Genomic DNA, 16,049 nt, shown 5'->3' with positions numbered 1-16,049 from the left:
CATTGTGATGTCACAGAGCTGCCTTCTGTGACGTCACAGCTAGCTCTGTGCTGTCACAACCCCCTCAATGCTGTCACACAGCCCACTCTGTGCTGTCACACAGCCCCTTGCTGCCATCCCAGCTGCTCTGTGCCTCTGGGACACAGCCCCAGAGGTGCTGCTGTGACACAGCCCCCGTGGGGACATCCCACAGCCCCGGCCAGTGCTGAGCCCCTGTGAGCTCTGTCTGTGCCCTGCTCGTGTCCCTGAGGGGCCCTGGCAGTGCCCCAGCCCTGCTGGGCTGTGCACAGGAGCTGCTCCTGGCCAGAGCTGTCTCTCTGCAGCTCTGCTGCCCTTGCCAGGAGCTGCCTCTGGGCCAGGAGCCCGGCCCAGCTCAGCAGCACAGACACAGCACAAGGACTTTAATCGCCCTCTGGGCCTTTGCTGCTCTTTGCATCACACCCAGTCCCTCAGAGTGGGCTCAAAGACTTCTCAAGAGCTCAGAGTGAGATTGAAATACTGAAGTTTCTTGTACTTTAAAGAGATCCCTGTGAGGGACAGCACTGAGAAAGTGTCCCCAGGTTCCAGGGAGAGCAGAACACTGGAGGCACTGATGGCAGCTGGGGACAAACAAGGCAAAGGTGTCTCTGGTGCTGAGCAAACCTGGATTTGTTTCAGGAATGTAAAGGGCCAAGGCCTGAGCCCCAGGGCCTGGCCAGGCAGATCCTGTCCCTCCCTCCTTGCTCAGGGCTCTTCCCGGGATGGGCACTGGCATGTGGGGATGGGCAATGCCAAGGGCAGGAGCGTGGGGCGGCCCCTGCCAGGCTGCTGGGCAGGGATAAGGAGGCAATGAGGCCCCAGGCCTGCAAGGGTCACTTGTCCCCTCCTGGCTCAGGCCCAGGGCCAGCAGCCATGGCCAAAGTGCTGCCCAGGTTGGCTCTGTCAGGGCTGTCTTGCAGCTGCTGCCCATCCCTGTGCCCTGTGCAGCCCAGGCTGTCCCACGGTGTCCCTGCCCTGGCCTCTGTCCCTGCAGGCTCTCGGCATCCCCCGGCTGCCCCACCTGGCTGGGCCCTTCCTTTGCTGACAGCTCTGCCTCCTGCCTGCCCCTGCCTGCCCACACAAAGCCTGGGGCTGCTCCAGGCTCCTGCTGGGGACGTGCTGCACCACAGCCCTGCCCTGACAGGGAAATTCCTTTCTCCTGGTGCCACTCTGGGCCTCCACAGCTGCCCTTGGCGTTAATTCTTTCTCTCTCTGGCTGTTTTCCACTATGTCAAAGGGATCCACCATCCCTGAAATCGCTCTTTAAATACTCTCATGGCTCTGCTCCACTGTCCTCAGGCTCCACCCCACTGAGCACAGAGCTCCTTTGTCCCTATACAGTGCTCATGTTCCCAAGGCCTCCAAACCCCCCCTCCTTGGGACATCTCTGGGCCCTCTCCTAAGTGTTTCCAAATGAAAACATTCATTTCAGGGTCTAAAGAAATCACCAGAGGACAGGGCAGCCCGACCTGTCTGAACTGGCTACTTTTGTCTGGGAGCAATCCTTGGATATACAGAATTTCGGAGGCCAAATTCTAATTTTGGCCATGGTCCCTGGAAAAGAAGGCTGGTTCTTTTCCATAGGAATGAAGGAACAGAGCCCCAGTGTTTCAGGGACAGATGTGAGGTGACCACCAGAGGCCAAGGCCAGCCAGGGCTGGCAGGTTTTGTTTTGCTAGATACCCTTGCATAGAGGAAATTATTTTAGGGAGAGTACCAGTTTTGGCAATGACCATCTGGAAAGTCAGACAGCTCTTTTCCATAGCAAGGAAAGCACAGAGCCCCAGTGCTCCAGGAGCTGATGAGAGGCAGCCCTTGACATCCCAAGATCAGCCAGAGCTGTCAGGTGGCCCTTGGGAGGCCAAGCCAGCCAGAGCTGTTCCATGTTCCCTGGGTTCCATGGGGTCCCACAGTGTCCCAATGGTCCCTTGCTTCCATGGGGCCCTGAGGTGTCATAATGCCCCCTTGGTGAAACCAGGTCCTGAAGGTTGGAATGGTCTCCATGGTTCCATCAGGCCCCACAGAGCCACAATGGTCTCTGGGTCCATGGAGCCCCTCTGTGTCACCATGGCCCCTTGGTTCCCTGGGCTCCAGTGGTGCCACAATGATCCCCTTGGTTCCCTGGGCTCCAGTGGGGCCACAATGATCCCCTTGGTTCCATGGGCTCCAGTGGGGCCACAATGATCCCCTTGGTTCCATGGGCTCCAGTGGGGCCACAATGATCCCCTTGGTTCCATGGGCTCCAGTGGTGCCACAATGATCCCCTTGGTTCCATGGGCTCCAGTGGTGCCACAATGATCCCCTTGGTTCCATGAGGTCCCCACAGTGTCCCAGGGATCTCCATGGGAAGGAAAGAACCCAGCCCCACTGTTGCAGGTGCAGCCACCAGAGGCCCAGGCCAGCCAGCCTTGACGGTACTGGCAGATTTTGCCTGGGAGCAACCCTTGGATATTGAGAATTTCAGAGGTGGAATCCCAATTTCAGACATGGACACTGGGGGAGAAGGATGGTTCTTTTCCATAGGAAGGAAAGCACAGAACACCGGTGGTGTCACAGGGGCAGATGAAAGGCAGCCATCAGAGGCCAAGGCCAGCCAGACCTCTCTGTCCTGGCAGCTTTTGTCTGAAAGCAACCCTTGGATATCGGGAATTTGGGAGGTGGAACCCCAATTTCAGCCCTTTCTGCATGGATAAGAAGGACGGTTCATTTCCATAGGAAGGAAAGCACCCAGCCCCAGTGTTTGGACAGCAGGGGAGAGGCACCCCCAGGAGGCCAAGGGCAGCCAGACCTGTCTGTCCTGGCAGCTTTCACCTGGGAGCAATCCTTGGATGTACGGAGTTTTGGAGGTGGAATCCCAGTTTTGGCCATGGTCAAGATGGGTGTTTTTGCCCATAGGAAAGTAAAGCACAAAGTCCAAGTGTTTAGGAAGAAGATGAGAGGTGGCCACCCTCAGGCCAAGCCAGCCAGCCCTGTCTCTCCTGGCACCTTTTGTCTCGGGGCTTTCCTTGGACATTGGGCATTTTGGAGGTGGAATCTCAGTTTTGGCTGTGGGTGCCTGGACAGGAAGAAGAGTTCTTTTCATAAGGAAGGAAAGCACCCAGCCCCAGTGTTTCAGAGGCAGATGAGGGCCAGCCCTCAGGAAGCCAAGGCCAGCCAGGCTTGTCAGTGCTGGAAGCTTTTGTCTGGGAGCTATCCTTGGATATAGGGAATTCCAGAGGCAGATGCCCAGTTTTGGCCATGAGTTCCTGGTTGAGATGGAGGGTTTTTTCCCACAAGAAATAAAAGCACATGGTCCCAGGGTTTCAAAGGCAGATGAGAGGTGGCCCCAGGTAGCCAAGGCAGCCAGATCTGCCCCTCCTGGCAGATTTCATCTGGGAACAATCTTTGCATGTAAGGGAATTTGGAGAAGGAATCCCAGTTTTTGCCATAGGGCCCTGGAGGAGCATCAGGACAGTTCTCTCCCATAGGAAGGAGAGCCCAGAGCCCCAGTGCTTCAGGGGCAGATGAGGAGCAGCCCTCGACATGCCAAGGTCAGCCAGACCTGTCCAGCAGCCCCCGGGAGGCCAAACCAGCCACACCTGCTCCCTGTGCCCTTGGTTCCATGGGGCCCCACAGTGTCCCAATGGTCTCCTTGATTCCAGGAGTCCCTGCAGTGTCACAGTGTTCTCCTTTCTTCTGCAGTGTCACAACGGCCCCTTGGCTTCCCTGAGTCCTTGCAATGTCCCCATGGCCCCTTGGCTCCCTGTGGCCCCGCTGTGTCACAACGGCTCCTTGGTTCCACGGGCCCCACAGCTTCATCCTTGGCCCTTGGTTCCAGAGGGGGCCTGAGTTTCACAATGGTCCCCCTGATTCTGTGAGGCACCAGAGTGTCACAATGGTCTCTTTGCTCCCATGAGGTTCCATAGTGCCACCATGGTGTCCTTGGATCTGCGTTGTCACAACGGCCCCTTGGTTCCATGAGTTTCTGGACTGTCAGCAATGGTTTCTTTGCTCCAGAGGGGCCTTGATGTGTCACAAGGGCTCCGTGGCTGGGGTTTGTGTCTCACCCACGCTGGAACCCCAGCAGTTGGTAGCCATGTGCATTTCTTTCTATAGAGCTTCTGTCTTCCTGTCTCTCTGTCTTCTCCTTCTAATGCTCTTGATATGGAACATTTTTGGGTACCTCAACAACTGAAGTGATTAAACGTTTCCAGGTACACCGGGCTGAGTTAATGAAGTTACTGCTATGGTGTTTTATGTTGAATTGGATGTTTTAGTAAATCTTTTTCCAAAGTTTCTTGATTTTCTGTACTTTGCCAGGAAAATTTTGTGCCATTTTGTCCTCTTGAGAATATATGGTTGGTGTTTCTCCTGTGCGCCAAAATCCAGTAAAGGAACCCTTGGTTACTGTGAGAAACGACTGCTGACTTTGAAAATTTTAAAAGGTTTATTCAACCTTAACAAAAATGACAAGAAAAGGACTAAATAAGGAAGAACAGGCCTGGGAGCTCCCCTCGTGGCTGCCTACCACGTGCCTGGCTCGTCCTCAAGATGGACGCTTCGCCTTTGATACCCCAGGATTGCATCAGCCAACCCTGGCCCCTCCCACAGTCTGTCAGTCAACTCTTCTTTGCTGTTTATTGGTTGAGTCTGCTTTCCTGCAGCTTGATTGGAGGGTCAGGTGCTGTCATGCCACGCCCCCTCCCCTAGGAACAAGTTTTTGTTGTCGCCTTCTTTCCACCTGTCCTGGATGGCTCAGGCTGTCTGATGGTAACAACGGGGGGAAAGGGACTGTGGGGAGAACAGAGGACACCTAAACAACAGACTGCAATAACATAATCACACATCAATAAAGCTTCTCTTAATATTCACACAGTATCCATCCCTTAATTGTGAGAGCCAATCATCTCATTAGCCATCTATAGTACAAAGGGACCTAAAATCACTGTTAAAAGGTAAAATTACCCAAAGAGGACTAAAATCCACCCATATGGGCCTAAAATCAGCCAAAGGCATCTAAAATCCACTCTAAAACTGCCCAGTTTATCCTAAAATCACTCAAACAGGCCCAATCCCCACCCAAATGGGCATAAATCATTCAAAGGGATCTAAAATCCACCCTCAAACCCAACAGATTTGGCCTAAAATCTGCAAAGGGGCCTAAGATCCACCCTAAAAGGCTTGAAATCACTGCAAGGGATCTGAAACCCACCCTAAACCTGTCCAGTTTGGCCTAAAATCACCCAAACGGACCTAAATTCTCCAGGACCAAGACCAAACCCAGCAGCAGAACCAGCACCAGCAGCAAGACTGACACTGGAACTGGGATTGGCAGCGCCACAGGACCGGCACCGGGACTAGGACCAAGACCCAGACCAGAACCAGCACCAGAACTGGCACTGGGACCAAGACTGGGACCAAGCCTGACACTGGGACCGGCACCAGGAGCGCTTTGGAACTGGGACTGGCACCGGCAGCGCTCCAGGACCGGGACCAGGACCAAGACTGGGAGCCCTCCAGGACTGAGACCGAGACCGTCACCGGAACCAGCACCGAGAGTGGCAGCGCTCTGGGACAGGGACTGAGACTGAGATTGGCACTGGGAGCACTCCAGGACCAAGACCAGCACCAGTAGCACCACTGGGTCCAGAACCGCTCTGGGACCAAGACTGAGACCAGCACTGAAACCAGCACCAGCACCAGCACCGAGAATGGCACCGCTCCAGGACCGAGACTGGGACTGAGACTGGGACTGGCACCGCTCTGGTACCAAGACTGGGACTGGGACTGGCACCGCTCCAGTATCGAGATCAACATGAGAACCAGAATCAGCACCAGGAGTGCTCCGGGACTGAGATGGAGACTGAGGCAGGCACCAGAACCAGGATCAGCGCCAGGATCACTCTGGGACCAGCACAAGGAGCAGGAACGGGACTGGAAATGGGATTGGAAATGGGATTGGCACTGGGATCCCTCCTGGACCTCTGCATTCATTCCGGGGAGCTTTGGCTGCGCCCCCGGGCAGGATGGGGAGGGACCCCTGGGCAGGGCGGGACCCCCTCAGTTCACATTGATCCGGTGCAGCCATCCTGGTCCATATGGTCCAGTTTGTATAATCCCAGTCTCGGCTCCTAATCCCCATGGTCCCAGCCTGTGAAATCCCAGTCCACGTGATCCCAGTCTGTACAATCCCAAGCCATACAATCCCAGTCCATATGATCCCAGTCTGTATGGTCCTGCATGGCACACACTCCAAGGACCTGGAATTCCAGTTCCCAGCCAGGAAAAGATGTTCCTGCCCTTGAAGGCAAAGCTCTTAAGAAGGGGCCGAAAGCCAAGTGGATCCTACAGTGACATTTCACTGCCAGCCTTCAGAACTTCACCCAAGGTTGTTGTAGCTCCTGCACTGGGAATTAAATCAGGGCAGGGTCTTTGGTGGCAGCTGCCCTGGCTCAAGGGAGACACTGAGAGAGAAACAGAGCAGGCAAAGAGAGGCAGGAGAGAAAGGAGGACACAAACACAATCAGCTGAGAAGGTGGCACTCTGCAAACAGAACTGCAATGGACTAAAAATGAATGGGACAGAAATCACTAACTCTGAAAGTTTTATTTGCTATCAAATACATCCCACCCACCCAGCCCCACACAATCCCAATCCCATCAGTCCAAATTGGGATCGCACTTCTCCCAATCTCCTTCACACCCCATCTCACTCTGGCAGCTGTGGAATGGAGTGAGTCTGGCGTGGGACTGAGTTTTTTAGGGTGGGAACAAGGCATTTTGATGTGGGATTGAGCCTGTATGAATTACAATTCAGTTGTTTTCAGTGGGATTCAGTTGTTTTGAGGTGACCCTCTTGGCTTTTGGAGTGCAAAGAGATGGAGAACACTGCACAAAATCCCCCCCCAGACTACACAAATCCTCCAGAATATTCTCTCCAAACCATCAATTTCCCATTAAAAAATTCTGAAATTGTGGGACTTTAGACATCTTTGATCAATTTTTTTCTTTAAACACTGTTTTGGCTGTTTTTAAGGGATGAAGATGAATCAGAAAAAAATGCCAAACCAAAGGACAAGCAGGCAGGTGTGTTCCCAACATGGATCACAGGGAATGTGAGTGACCAGGGCTGTGCCCAAAGCGCCTCCTCCAGTGGGGGATGGAGCTGGAGCAGCGCACGAAGCTCTTCCCGCACTCGGGGCACTCGCAGGGCTTCCCTTACCGGTGCCTCCGTTGGTGTTGGGTCAAGGTAGAGCTCCTGGAGAAGCTCTTCCCACACTGGGGACACTTGTAGGGCCTCTCCCCAGTGTGGATGCGCCGGTGGGTGACGAGGGTGCAGTTGCGCTGGAATCCCTTCCCACAGTCAGGGCACTGGAAGGGCCTCTCCTCTGTATGAATCCAATAGTGCAGGAGGAGATGGGAGCTGGTCTGAAACCTCTTCCTGCATTTATCACACTCGCAGGGCCTCTCCCCTGTGTGGATGCGCCAGTGCTTGACAAGGTCAGAGTTGTACTTGAATCCCTTCCCACAGTCGGGGCAGTGGAAGGGCCTCTCCTCTGTGTGACTCTGATAGTGCTGGAGAAGATGGGACCTGGTCTGAAACCACTTCCCGCACTTGGAACACTCATAGGGCCTCTCCCCAGTGTGGGTCCTCTGGTGCCTGATCAGGTTGGAGCTCTGGCTGAAGCTCTTCCCACACTCCCCACACTCGTAGGGCCATTCCCCAGTGTGGGTCCTCTGGTGCTTGATCAGGTCGGAGTTCCTCCTGAAGCTCTTCCCACACTCCACGCACATGTGGGGCTTCTCCCCATCATGGAGCTGCTCATGGAGCACCAGCTCCGAGCTCTGGCTCCATCTCCGGCCGCCTTCCCGGCCCAGGCTGGCTCTTTCCCCCTCACATCCCCGCCATCTGCGTTTGCAGTCCCTCCTCGTGCGGCATCTCCGGGGCTTTTCCTTCCCGTTGGCTTCCTGCGCCGTGGAGCCGCTCAAAACGGCCTCTGCCACCAGGTTCTGCCGCGGGCATTTGTCCTCCCTGCTCTCCATGCTCAGCTCCTGCTCTGGGCGAGGAAGGACAAGGACAGCATGGGATTTGCCTCCGTGCCACAGGCAAGGGCATCGAGATCTCCCCAGGATGTCTCTGGGGTCGCACTGCCCCTCTTGGCTCTCCCCATTTCGGGATGCCGGGGCTGTTTGGGCTCCCGGGCTCCCTTCTCCCCTCATTCTCTGCCCTGGGCTGCAGCGGCTCCAAGGAGTCCCCCCTGCCCCTCTCCAGGCTCTTGAGGCTCCCGCCAATGGCGGCGCTCCCCCCTCTCTGGCCTCCCCACTTTGGCCTCCTGGGGGACACAGGGCTCTGCTCCTCCAGGCTGCCTCTGCCGGCAGCCGCCACCGCCACCCCCGATGTCCCCCTGAGGGGCCTTTTCCGCTCAGCCTTGGACTTCTCCATTCTCCAAACATCCCCCCAAAAAACCCAACCCAGGGACCCCCCGGGATATCCGGGCCGGGCTCGCCCTCCCCGCTCACCTGCGCCATGGGGGGGGGGCGATGATCCCACAGGTGGGGGCTGCGAATTCAGGCAGAGATCGAGACCGCGTGGCTCCCGCAGCTCAGCCTTGATCCGCCCTTGTCCTTCCTCTTCCTCCCGCTGCTCCTCTGTCTTATCTCCACCCCGTTTTGCTCCTCCCCCCTCACCCCGCCTCCTTCCCTGCTCTTTCTCCTCCCGCTCCTCCTCTTCCATCCCCCCTCCTCCTCCCCTGTCTTATCCCCACCCCCCATCTCCTCTTTCATCCCGCCCCTTCCATTCCTTCTCCTCCTCCTCCTCCCTAACCCCTCCTCCTTCTCCTCCTTCCATCGCTGCTCTCTCTCCGCCTTCATCCCTCCCCCTGCTCCTCCCCCCTTACCCGCCTCCTCCTCCCCCTCCATCCCTGCCCTTCCCTCCCTCCTCCTCCTCCCCCAGCAGCAGCCACACCCTCGGTGCCCCGTTCCCGCAGCCCTCGCAGCCCGCGGCAGCAGCGGCGATGGAGCCGGGACAGGTCGGCATGGGCAGCGCGGGGCTCTCGGCTGCTCCCAGCCGCTGCGGGCGGGGGGAACCCGGCCCGGGCCAAAGGAGAGGCAAACTGGGCAAACTGGGGGCTGCACATCCAAACTGGGCCTTGCTGGGGACCCTGCCTGGCCACTGCCAGCCCTTGGGGCTCCTCTCGGCACATGCGCCAGGGGGGAACGCACACAGGCCTGGGGGATCCCAGCAGTGGCAGCACTGCCAGCGACTGGGCTGCACTGGGATCGTACTGGGAGCGACTGGGGCTGTACTGGGTTTGTACTGATATCAGACTGGGATTTTACTGCCATACCAGGGCAGATTGTGATCACACTGATGGATACTGGGATCATACTGGGAGCGAGTATGAGCCTGCGGGGGGCAGTTAACACCATGTTATGGGCAATTGGGATATACTGGGAGTGACTGGGATTATGCTAAGTGTGACTGGGAACAGCTGTGAGTAACTGGGATCATGCCAGGAGCAACTGGGAGTGACTGGCTGCATGTTGGGGGTGATTGGAAACTGCTGGGCTTATACTGGGATGAACTGGGATCATGCTGGAGCGGACTGGGATCATTCTGGCAGTGAGAGCCACTACACTGAGGCTGACTGGGAGTGCTTGGGAGCAAATGGGATCATACTGGAAGGAACTGGAAAGATGCTGGAGGAAACTGGGCTACACTGGGACATACTGGGAGTGACTGGAACAAAAGTGAGGGTGAAAGAGAGCAACTGGAACCATGTGGAGCACAACTGGTTCAGACTGGCAGGGACTGGGAGCACACTGGGGCCATATTTGGATCATACTGGGAGGGACTGGACTAATACTGGGAGGATCTGAGAGGGACTGGGAGCACACCCTGCACATCATCCCCCAGACTGGGCCTGACTGGGAGCAACTGGGAGCACGCTGGCAGCAAATGGCATCATACTGGGACTGACTGGGCTGATCTAGGGAGCAACTGGAACCATGCTGGAGGCAGCTGGGACCATACTGGGAGAGATTGGAAGCAACTGGGATTATACTGGGACCACACTGGGAGGGCTGGCATGTGACTGGGATCAAACTGGAGCTTACTGGGATCATATTGGGGTTGAAAGGGAGCGACTGGGATCACACTTTGGGCTACTGGGAGCAGCTGAGGGAAACTGGGATGATGTTGCAAGCAAACTGGAGGAACTGGGAAGGACTGGATGCCTGCTGGAGGCAACTGGGATCTACTGGGCATGACTGGGGGATCATACTGGGATAACTGACACCTTACTGGGGCCACTGGCAGTGCCTGGAAATGACTGCAGACATGCTGGGGGCAACTGGGATATACTGGGAGTGTCTGGAACCATACTGGGGGGACTGGAACCACACTGGGAACAACTGGGACCATGCTGGGGAGAACTGGGACCACACTGGGGGCAACTGGGAGTGAGTGGGACCATGCTGGGAGGGACTGGGATCATCTGGGGAGGGACTGGGAGTAGAGCAGGGGCAACTGGGTTCAACTGGGACCATACTGGGAGTGTCTGTAACCATAGGGGAATGATGGAAGCACACTGGGAACAGCTGGGCCCATGCTGGGAGCAACTGGGATCACTCTGAGGGCACTGGCATCAGACTGGGAATGACTGGGAGCAACTGGGATTAGACTGCAAGGGACTGGGATCATACTGGGAGTGGCTACACTCATACTGGGATTATACTGGGCGTGAATGGAACCTGACTGGGGCTTACTGGGAGCTACTGGGCCCATGTTGGGAGGAAAATGTGACCCACTGGGAGCAACTGGGATCGGCTGGAAGGTTCTGGAACCATGCTGAGAGGACTGAGACTACAACTGGGGCAACTGGGATCATACTGGGAGCAACTGGGGCCACCCTTTGAGCAACAGATGGGAACTGGCACGATGCTAGAGGAAACTGGGAGGAACTGGGAAAGACTGGGATCATTCTGAGGTAACTGAAACATACTGGGAGTGTCTGTAACCATCCTGGGGGCACTGGAACCACACTGGGAACAGCTGGGATCATGCTGGGAGCAACTGGGACGATGCTGGGGGAAACTGAATCTACCCTGGAGGCAACTGGGCACGACTGGGACCCTGCTGGGAGGGACTGGGACTATTCTTGGGGCAACTGGGATCATCATGGGAGGAACTGGGAACAGCTGGAATTATGCTGGGAGCAACTGGGATCACACTGGGATCCCAGTGAGAGCAGCTGAGTCCATGCTGGGTTACACTGGGATCTCATTGAGAGCGACTGGAATCACACTGGGATTGACTGGGAGTGGCTGGTTTTGTGGATTTTGAGGGGGTTTGGATTTTGGGGGATTTATTGGCATTTTGAGGGGGAGTTTTCTGGGGGTGGTTGGGAGTTTATTGCAATTTCTTGTGGCTCTTTTTGAATTTAGGGGGTTTTACTGGGATTTTGTTGGGATTTTTGGGGATTCTCAGAAATTCCTGGGGTTTTATTGGGATTTTTAGGAGATTTTGGGGCATTTTATTGGAATTGTGGTGGCATTCAGAGGGATTAATTGGGGATTTGGGGTTTTTGGGATTTTTGGTGGGATTTGGGGGGTTTGGGGTGTTGCCAGGATTTCCTTGGTTCTTGGGGGAGATTTTGTGGGACTTTTTCTAGTTTTGGGGACATCTTTGGGGGATTTGTGTTGTTTAATCAGGATTTTTTGGGATTCCAAAGGATTTTGTGGGTTTATATTAGGATTCTGGGGTGTTCTAATGGGATTTTCAGAGATTTAATTGGGATTTTGTGGGTTTTATTGGGACTTTCAAGGCTTTTAAGGAGATTTTGGTGCCTCTCAGCCCTTCCCCACACCCAGGGAATGCCCCAAAGCCCCCCTAAAATTCCACAAAAACCCCACAAATCCCCCAAAATTACAAGAAAACCCTCAAAAACCCCAGGGAATCTCCAAACATCCCAGTGGAACTCACCAAAATTTAAAAAAACTCACTAAATTTTCAATAAGTCTCCCCCCAAAAAACCCCCACAACCCCAACAGAACACCAAAAATCCAAAACTTCCCAAATCAACAAAACCCCCAAAATCACATTACCATCCCAAAACCAAATAATTCTCCCCAAAAACCCCAATAATTCCCCCCAAACTCCCAACAAAATCCCCCAAAGCCCAAGAAAGCCACCCCGAAATCCCCAAAAACCCTCTCAAAACCCCAAAATCCCCACAAACCCCCCCAGACTCAGTGGGGCCATCCTGGATCAGGGGGCACCGGCCGGTGGAACAGGAGCCACTTCAGGGGGCCCTGGGAGCTTTTTGGGGAGGGGGCACCATGGGTGACCCCCCAAAAACGGGGGAGGGGGGAACCCCTGCAGTGCCCCCTCCCCCCGAAACCCCCAGAGCCCGGTTCAGGGTGGGCCTGGGACCCCCCGGGACCCCCAAATCTCCCCCGGGACCCCTCCAGGAACTCCAAACTCCCCAGAGTCCCCCACTGTTCGCCCAGGACCACGCTGGACCCCCAAACACTCCCCAGGACCTCCAAAACCTCCACAGGACCCTCAAACCCCCCCTGGTCTCCCCAAAATACAACTCAGACCTACCTGAGACCCCCCCAAATCCATCAGACTGCCCCAAATTCCCTTCAGACCCCTCAATCCCCCCAAAACCCTAAGATATTCCCTCAGACTCCCAGATTTCTCAGGACCACCTCAAAACCCCCCAGATCCCCTCACAATCCTCCAGTTCCTCTCAAAATCCCCTCAGACTCTCCCAATTTCCCTCAGTTCCCCCTAAGCCCACCTGAGAATGCTCAACACCCTCTCAAGCTTCCCCCTGGCCCCGCCTCAGCTCCACCTCAGCCGCTCTCCCCTCACAATCTCCCTAATCCGCTGTGTGTGTGGGCTCCCAGCCGATAGCGACGCGCCCCGCCGCAAACCAACCAATCACGAGCTGCCCGTCCCCAAGCCGACCAATAATGGTGCGGCTACCCTCAGCAATGCCCGCCTTTCCAGCGCCTCCCCAACCAATCAGAGGCGAGCCGGAAGCGGCGCCCCCTTCCCCGCTGCCTCTGGGACCCGCCAGGCTCGGGACAGGAGCGGGAGGGGCCTGAGAGGGGATTGGGGGGGGGCGGGGAAGGGTCCAGAGGGGTCAGGGGGTTTGGGGGGGTCTGGGGAGGGGTCCTGGGGCATTGTGGGGGGACCTGGGGGCTGCGGATGAGTCCTAAAGAGGGGTCTCGAGGAGGGGCCGCGAGACATGAGACACTCATGCCACAGTGTAAGCTGTAAGCTTCCTTAGCCAATCGTGTTATGACACACAAACCTCCAGCACTGCATCTAAAAACTTCTTGTTTACCATTGGAACTACTTTGATATTTTCTAGATCTTGGACTCTAACACATTAAACTTTCCTCCACTTCAACTTTCCTCCTGGTGTCTCTGCTATGAACTAGAAATCCGCATTCTCCCTTCTCCCAGCACCTAAGTTTGGAAGCCCTTTCCAAGGTGTCCGATCAAATCCTGTGTTTAATTCTAAGCTTTGCTGACAAGACCAAAGGTCTGCGATTTCCCTGCATTTGGCTTTCCAACAACACTGATGCTGTTAGTTCCAGAGTGCCCAGGATCCGCCTGGCAAGTCAGCTCTGGCAGGAAGAAGGCGGCTGCCAGGGGGCTGCTTGTGGCCTCTGACAGCCCCATTGCTCAGGGCTTGCCAGCGCCCCAGCCCCTCAGGCCCTGCCCCAGCGCGGCCAAGCTGCCCGGCAGCAGCGCCGCAGCCCCACAGCAGCTCCAGAGCAGCCCCATGCAGAGGCACCTGGGAGCCCTCAGCAAGGCAGCCAGCAGCAGACGGGCAGGAGGGCACGGATGGCGCTTCCTGCCTGGCACAGGGCTTGTGGCCATCTCCAGGCAGCGCTCTGGCAGGGATCCCCGCAGCTCCGGCCCCTGCCCAGCCGCTCTGTGGGCAGCACAAAGGCTTCAGCAGAACCACCAAAGGCCAAGGGCCTTCTGGCCATTTCCCCTTGCCCACTGCAAGCCTGGGCAGCTGGCTGAGCACAAGCACCCTTTATCCCGTCTTCCCCTAGGCCCTGCGCACCCTGGGCAGCAAAAGAAAGATCCTGGCAGTCTGTGTATTAGAACACAGTCTATATTTACATGGTAAAGGGAAAAAAAAAAAAAAGAACATTCTTGAAGTAAAAGAAAAAAACATACTTGAAGTAAAAGAAAATTCCTCCTGACTCAGGTGGCCCCAGCAAAAAGAGCTACTGGGATCAGCTCTCCACGGAGCTGCGGCAGGGCAGGCAGCCGAGCTGTGACAGACGAGGCCGTCTCTTCCATGCCCTGCGCAGGTGATTTAGGAGCCACTGGAACCTGGAGATGGGAGCCCGCTCTCCTGACTTGAGGATGCAGAGCGTTTGAATTGCCAGGCTTCCGACGGCGAGGCTGATGTCATTTGTTTTGTCTTCCAGGGCTGCAAGAGAGAGCAACAGAGCCACGGTCAGAGCCAGATGTGCGGGGAGCCGAGGAGAGCCCCCAGCAAGGGCCATGCCAGGCGGCTCTTGCCATGGCCAGGAGGGAGCAGGGAGCAAGGCGATCAGGCCAAAGCTGCGGGCCACCAATGGCCCCCGTGGCCCTGAAAGCTCAGTGTGCTCTGGCCACGGGAGCAGAGCCCTCCACAGCCGGGGCAGGGCTTGCAGCTCCCCCCGGCAGCCCCCGCTGCCAGCCCGCTGCCCTCACTCACCAGTGCAGATCAGCTGCAGCTCTCGCTGCTGCCCCCTCAGGCGCCGCCCGGCCATGCCTGTGAACACAGAGCCTGTCACGGCGGCAGCGGCACAGCTCCCTGCCAGCGGCGCTGCCGGCGCTGTGGCCACACGGGCTGCTGGCCCGGCAGGGCTCAGCCCGGCCCTTGGCGCACGCTGCCGCCCCAGGGCACGGCTGCCAGAGGGCGGCAGCAGCAATGCCCAGGCCAGGCGGGGCTCCACGGCGCCGGGCCTGGCTGGCGCTGCCGGGGCAGCAGGCGGGGCCGGGGCCGAGCTGTGGCGGGCCGGGCCGGGGAGGGAACGCGGGCTCGTGGCTCACCCATGAAGCTGATGGCCGCCTCTCGCAGGGGCTCCTGTGGGCTCTGCAGGTAGCGCAGGGCCCAGCGCAGGTGCTCGGCCGCTCGGCTCCTGTCCTCTGCCAGCTGCAGAGAGCGGCAGGAGGGAAGGCTTGGCGCGGGCTCAGCCCCTGGGCCGGGCGCTGCCTGCGCCCAGCCCCGGCCTCCCCTGCCCGCACAGCCCTGAGGCGCGGCCAGCAGCCGCCGGCCAAGGGCTCCCGAGGGGAGGGGGCAGCGGGCCGGCTGCTGCCCGGGGAGCCGCGGTGCCGCCCCGCAGCCCCGCCGGGCCGGGGCTCCACGGGCACCCGGCTCGGGCCCTCGGGAGCCTGGAGAGGAGCCCGCGCGGCCTCTGGCTGCCGCAGCGGGCAGGGGCACAGCTGCCCGGCCCGCACACTGAGCGCCGCCCTCAGGGGCCTTCTCCAGCCTGAGCCTGGGCCTTGCAGGACCTCCTTACCAGGCACTCGCTGAACTTGCACAGTTGCTGCTCCTTCACCAGTTTCTTGAGATCCCTCCTCTTCATCAACTTGACCGCACAAAGCAGCGCTTCCCGAGAAGCCTGGAGAGCAGCAGGGACGCCGAGATGGCCCCACAGCCCAGGGCACGGCACCCGCGTCCCCGTGCCAGGGCCTGGAGGAGGCTGCGATCCAGCAGGCGCAGGGCAGGATGCAGCCGAGCCCCCTGCCAGGGGAACAGCAGCAGCCCACGAGTCCTCACCTCTGCCACACGCTGATTCTCATCATGGCAGTGGAAGAAGAGTGGAAGCAAGCTCTGTTGCACAGGGCTTTCCAAAGGTTTTTCTCTCTCTTCCAAATACTCCATCATGTCTCGGAAGAGTTTGATGGAGAGCAGCTGGACCTGGCTATTATCCTGTAGGAAAAAAAAAAAGAAAAACTACCTCAGCATTGGCTCCTCCAGGCCCCCCTGGGCACAGGGCTGGAAATGCACAGGGCACACAGTTTCC

General features: G+C 57.4%; 1 protein-coding gene and 1 pseudogene across 1 annotated transcript in view; one reads left to right on the top strand and one right to left on the bottom strand.

Annotated features, from left to right (window-relative positions):
• Positions 1 to 16,049, top strand: part of LOC136570728 (uncharacterized) — a 2,607,743-nt pseudogene that overhangs the window by 234,033 nt on the left and 2,357,661 nt on the right.
• LOC136570729 (uncharacterized) overlaps positions 1 to 16,049 on the bottom strand; it is a 2,347,277-nt gene that overhangs the window by 85,812 nt on the left and 2,245,416 nt on the right. Inside the window, 1 exon segment of the mRNA XM_066571173.1 lies at positions 7,174 to 7,813. Coding sequence (XP_066427270.1) covers positions 7,174 to 7,813 — 640 coding nt within the window.

The sequence above is a fragment of the Molothrus aeneus genome, unplaced genomic scaffold (assembly GCF_037042795.1).
Source record: "Molothrus aeneus isolate 106 unplaced genomic scaffold, BPBGC_Maene_1.0 scaffold_36, whole genome shotgun sequence".
Taxonomy (NCBI): Eukaryota; Metazoa; Chordata; class Aves; order Passeriformes; family Icteridae; genus Molothrus; species Molothrus aeneus.
Note: the sequence above shows the minus strand (reverse complement) of the source record. Positions and strands in the feature narration are given on the sequence as shown.